Source organism: Humulus lupulus, chromosome 2 (assembly GCF_963169125.1).
Source record: "Humulus lupulus chromosome 2, drHumLupu1.1, whole genome shotgun sequence".
Taxonomy (NCBI): domain Eukaryota; kingdom Viridiplantae; phylum Streptophyta; class Magnoliopsida; order Rosales; family Cannabaceae; genus Humulus; species Humulus lupulus.
The window spans coordinates 70,262,869-70,268,464 of record NC_084794.1 but is presented as its reverse complement, the minus strand read 5'-3'; the positions used below and the strand labels follow the sequence as shown (position 1 = coordinate 70,268,464).

The window sequence follows — 5,596 nt, the reverse complement described above, 5'->3', positions numbered from 1 at the left end:
ATGCAGGAGATAGGGATAACAGGAGCTCTACATCAGCATATTTCTTTCTACTAGGGGGGAACTGTGTTAGTTGGAAAGTCTAGCTACAACCTGTTGTGGCACTTTCTACTACAGAGGCTGAATATATTGCCACAACAGAAGCTATTAAGGAATCTATCTGGCTAAAAGGGTTAATGACAGAACTAACACTACACAAAGGTGTGCCTACAGTATATTCAGACAGTCAGAGTTGTATATATTTATGCAAAAACCCAGTGTTTCATGATAGAACGAAACATGTAGAAATCAAATATCATTTTATACGTGATAAGGTTACATAGGGAGAAGTGGAGATTGCTAAGGTACCTACTGAGGATAACCCAGCAGACATGGGTACTAAAGTAGTGACCCTTAATAAGTTCAAACATTGTATGAACTTATTAAGGATCGACTCAGGAGATTAAGTAGGACCTATCATGCTAAGACCCTCAGAGATTCAAACACAAATATCAGAACTGGTTATAAGAGGAATTCAGGTGGAAATTGTTGAATAAATTTCACTTATAACCAGCTCCTTACATTTTCCACATCAGCATACAACAAAGATCTACTTTACAGAAATAACAAATAAAAGCTAATGGATTTGCCTCTACAGATTAGAACCAGAAGTTAGTTACAACAGATTGTAACTAACTCCCAGCTCGTTCAAGCTAATAGATCTAAACTATAAATAAAAGAAAAAAGGCTTTTACAGAGATACCCAGAAATTGTCTTCAGCTCCAAAATCCAAGAGAGAAAGGTCCAAAGAGAGAGTAAAGCTCTCGTGGTGAGGAGAGCAAGAAAAAGAGAGTTCATGCAAAAGAAAACAGAGTGTTAGATCAAATAGAAAGAAAGGAAAAGAGAGAGATCTGTACAAAGGAAAGAATCGAGTCTTACGTGGTCGAATCTTGTGACAGGAAGCTCCAAAATTCTGTAATCACCATTGTTGATTAGTGGAAACTCAAGCTCAATCTCTGAGGAAGCTTGACGGAGACGCAACCCTAATTTTTGGGGTGAACTTCGAAATCATATCGGGCGTTTTCTCTTCATTTTCTCTCTCTGTTTATTTGATTTGTGATTAAACTTGTTGTGTGTGCATTTCTGTGTGTTTTAGATTGAGACTAAGTGTTTAACGACACTTGTGGTGTGGTCGACACTTGTGGTGTGGTCGTTTTGATATCTAAGGCTTAGATGTTTGAATGGTCAAAATGACCTAAAGGTGCTGATGATGTGTTTTGTTGGTGTAGGGTTAAAACTGTAATAATCCTACAGCAAGTATATATATATTTTAATTTTATTTATTTATTTATTTGTATTATATATATTTATATTTTAGTAATTATTATAAGGTGTTTGTGTGCAGAGATTGAAGAGGAAAATTGATGGTGAAAGGCAATTATAACAATAACACCAATTTCTCGAGATAACTCAATATTTTAAAGATAAAGAAGCTTACGTGGCGATTGGTTTGGATTTTATGGTTGACTTTTGTCAACATCGCTATCCATGCAGCGGAGATGCATGACGATTGCACGAGAATATATACCAAAGACAATTTCCGATTACAATTTGAATTTCTATTATATACATATATATATATATATATATATGTATGGTCATATATGCTGTTAAATTTGGATGCCCCAAACCTTTCATTAAGCTGGTATTTTTACGATATAATTGCTATCTTTGTCATTGAAAATTGAAGCTATAAACTAGACACTAATTATCTTATAATAATGGTACATCACACTTTTACCAAAAAATCACCAATGATCATGCATCCCATGCATGCATTATGGACTATATATGTAATATACATATATATATATAACTGTGTATTTATGAACTAATAACTACAAGTCTAAGATAAGACACATCCAACTAGTAAGTAGATCAAACACATGATTTGTTTATAACCTGTCGGTTCCCAGCAAAACAAAATATATATATATAAATATATATATATATACTATAGGGTGTACAGCTTTCAATTGACCAAGCGATGATATATATATATATAACTTATAAGCCATTGTTTTGACGAAAAAGGAATGGAGAGTAGAAGTAGTAATTGGTTTTTACAAAGAAGTTCAAGAAACAAGAGGATGTAGAGTCAGCTAAAGACACATACTATACATGTTATATGGGGTGTGGTGACATTAAAGCCATTAAAACACATATATAAAAAATATATACATATACATGTCGATATAATTAATGTATATATTTATATAAAGGGTTTTTCTTTTTTTCCGCAGTGCAGCCCATTGAATGCCACGCGGTTTCAAGAGGCAGTAGAGGTATTGCAAGAGCTGACTTTGGTATGCCTTTGAGTAAATGCCCCTGCTGTCAACTTTTGACTCTTTGGTTTTCTCTTTTGTTGATTTTAGGTCAGCGTACCCTCTTTCTTTTTCTACTTCTTCTTCTCTAGTTTTATTTTTCTATAAATGCTGAGTGAATACAACGCAACAAGCTAGTCATCTTAGCCTTTAGTCTCTCTTGTCTCAGCATTTTCCCAGAAAGAAAAACATATACGAATAAGTCTTCTTGTGTTTTTTCTTTTTCTTTCTTTCTCTTTAAGAGAGCAAGAGAAGAAGACAAGACTATATATAGAGCACCTGCTTTTCTTTTTTGCCTTGAAAGAGCCTTGGTGGTACCACTAGTACTACTGGACGGAATAAGCAAAACCAGGTGATATGGGTAGACCTCCTTGTTGTGATAAAGAAGGGGTCAAGAAAGGTCCTTGGACTCCAGAAGAAGATATCATTTTAGTCTCTTATATTCAAGAACATGGTCCTGGGAATTGGAGGGCTGTTCCTACTAATACAGGTTACATTTCTTCTTCTTTTTTTTTTTTAACTATACATGTATATATAGCATGCTCTTAGTTTCACTTGTTTAAGACCAAGAATCATTTTTTATCTTCTGTTTTTTAATTTTTTTATGTGATTAATTGGGAAGAGTAACCAAAAGGGTCCTTTTGTTTTCAAATAAAATCAATAGCATCATAAGATTTGTTCATAATAATGATAAAAAGGGCTTACCGATCTACTTTTCTGGGTGCTCAACACAAGCCTAATGCTTCTATTTGTGATTTTCAGGTTTGCTTAGATGCAGTAAGAGTTGCAGGCTTAGATGGACTAATTACCTTCGACCAGGGATCAAACGTGGTAACTTCACAGACAATGAAGAGAAGATGATCATACATCTTCAAGCACTTTTGGGCAACAGGTATTTAAAATAATATTTATAAAATATATTTTATAGATAAAAGAAAAGGTTTACAGATATAGTTTTGTTTGGTGTGTATAACTTCTTCTAATTTATGGTGCATTGATTATGGTGCAGATGGGCTGCTATAGCTTCATACCTTCCACAGAGAACAGATAATGACATTAAAAACTATTGGAACACCTACTTGAAGAAGAAGCTCACTAAGATTCAAGCAGGTCTTGAAGGCTCTTCTCAATCAAGAGAAGGGTTTTCATCTTCACAGCCAAGTATGTCCAGAGGCCAGTGGGAAAGGAGGCTTCAAACTGACATTCGTATGGCTAAGCAAGCTCTGTCCGAGGCTCTGTCTCCTGAGAAGTCGACCTCTTTGACTGAACAGAAACCCTCCTCGTCCGAGACCCTTTCAACCACAAAACAGGTGCCTCAATCATCAACCTATGCTTCCAGCACAGAAAACATATCTAGATTGCTTAAAAGTTGGATGAGAAATCCACCAAAGAGGGCTAAAACAGCTCCGAGTTCACTTAGTCACTTGGGCACAACTGGGGCTGATTATACTTCTAGTGAAGGAACTACCCCACTAAGTACGACATCAGCAAATAACAATGGGAATAATATTGATTTGTCTGAGGCCTTTGAGTCCTTGTTTGGTTTTGAGTCTTTTGAGTCTTCAAATTCTGATTTTTCTCAGTCTAATAATATGTCCCCAGAGGGTAGCTTATTCCAAGATGAGAGCAAGCCAGATCCTAATGCTCAATTGCCATTTTCATTGCTTGAGAAGTGGCTGTTTGATGAAAGTGGTACTCAAGGGAAAGAAGTAGTACTTAGTGATCTGATTCTAGATGAAAATGCTAATTTTTTCTAATTAGTATATAGCTATAGCTTCTCCCCTCCTTTTGGTGCTTTCATATATTGGTTTAATTTTGCTTACTTTTGGATCTACAACTACAGTATCATCTTTGGAACTGATTGAAGCTGGAAAGTTTGGTAGTTTGCCCTTTTGATGCTATAACAGAAGAAAGTGTAAATTTTCATATTTATTATTAATTCGTGTTAGAAGTTCTGGTTGATGATGAGATTAATAAACTTGTCCCATGTTTTTTTTCTCTTTCATTCGATCAAAATGTGATCTTTTGTGATCTGGATCGATGATATGATTTTTAACTTGTACCAAAGAGAGATATATAGTGATCTTGTGTTCGATTGTAATGTAGAGCATGAAGTTCTCTAAGGATAAGAAGTTGACCTTATTACTGTAGCTAGACACCTGTGATCAATATATATAAATATATTTGTTTTAAAGTTTACTCCATATTACATTTTGCTTAAGATAAGAGACTTGATTTTAAGTAATTTGTCCATTGTTTATAACGTCTCTTGAAAAGACAGACTTGACTTATGTGAATGAAAATAGTGTGTAAGAAAGTCAAAACATGGCAGCCAGCTGCTTAATTAAATTAAATGTACCAGTACTGATAAAGTATTTATCAGTTAATTATAGACCATTCCCTAGTTTGCAGTTGAATGCTCAGTGAGTGAGTATGAGTTTATGAGACGATTGTGCATAAATTTAATGAGAAATTGATGTCTAGCTACATCCTACAAAAAATGGGAATAAAGTTAAAAGCTTCACCTATTATTTATTTATTTATATATATATGTTCATCATGTGGCTTAGTTAAATTGAGAAATAAATGCTAGATATTATTGTAGATTTAAACTTTGCCCATTGTTTTTATGTTCATTGATCTGCTATATATATTTATATAAAATATAAATATAAATAGATCACAAAATTCATGGAGGAACCCATTCATGATCAACAAGAGTGTTGAGTTGTCGACATTTCATTATTAGCTAGGTCATATTGTAACTTTTCCTATCGTGGGGCAACCTTTATTCATTCATATATATATTTATACATTTGTAAATAATAATGATAGCTAAATCGTAAGAAACTTAACACATGTTTTCCTTTATTATTATTATATATATGTACATATACATGACATAACTTGTGGCCAAGGAATAATTTACAATGTACAGCTTAGACAAGAGAACCTTTTTTTTGTTTTTTGTGATCAATTTCACCATAAATTATAAAGTAAAGATACCAAAAGGGTAGAGAGGATTCTTAGCTTTTCACTCAGAAATGAAGCCATTTCAGATGAAACTTTAGTGATATCTGTCATAACAACTAAGGTTCACAGGATACTCTTTATTGTATTCAATCCTTTCATTTGATCTTCTCTCTCATAATAATATTCACAAGCTCATTGGAAAAAAAGCTATATTTATATTTATATATACATAAGATCAAGTTAAAGACTAAATAATTATTGCC

General features: G+C 33.6%; 1 protein-coding gene across 1 annotated transcript; it reads left to right on the top strand.

The window, feature by feature from the left end:
- Nucleotides 1-2,469: 2,469 nt before the first annotated feature.
- LOC133817996 (myb-related protein 306-like) lies at nucleotides 2,470-4,554 on the top strand. Its single transcript, XM_062250670.1, has 3 exons — nucleotides 2,470-2,850; nucleotides 3,123-3,252; nucleotides 3,370-4,554. Exons 1-3 carry the CDS (start codon nucleotides 2,718-2,720, stop codon nucleotides 4,115-4,117), a joined length of 1,011 nt encoding a protein of 336 aa, XP_062106654.1. The 5' UTR covers nucleotides 2,470-2,717; the 3' UTR covers nucleotides 4,118-4,554.
- Nucleotides 4,555-5,596: the final 1,042 nt, after the last annotated feature.

Excerpts from the sequence above, each read along its gene's own strand:
- LOC133817996 (XM_062250670.1), top strand. The coding sequence starts at position 2,718 with ATGGGTAGACCTCCTTGTTGTGATAAAGAAGGGGTCAAGAAAGGTCCT. Across the intron at positions 2,851-3,122 it reads GGCTGTTCCTACTAATACAG|GTTTGCTTAGATGCAGTAAG; the intron begins GTTACATTTCTT and ends TGTGATTTTCAG. Across the intron at positions 3,253-3,369 it reads CAAGCACTTTTGGGCAACAG|ATGGGCTGCTATAGCTTCAT; the intron begins GTATTTAAAATA and ends ATTATGGTGCAG.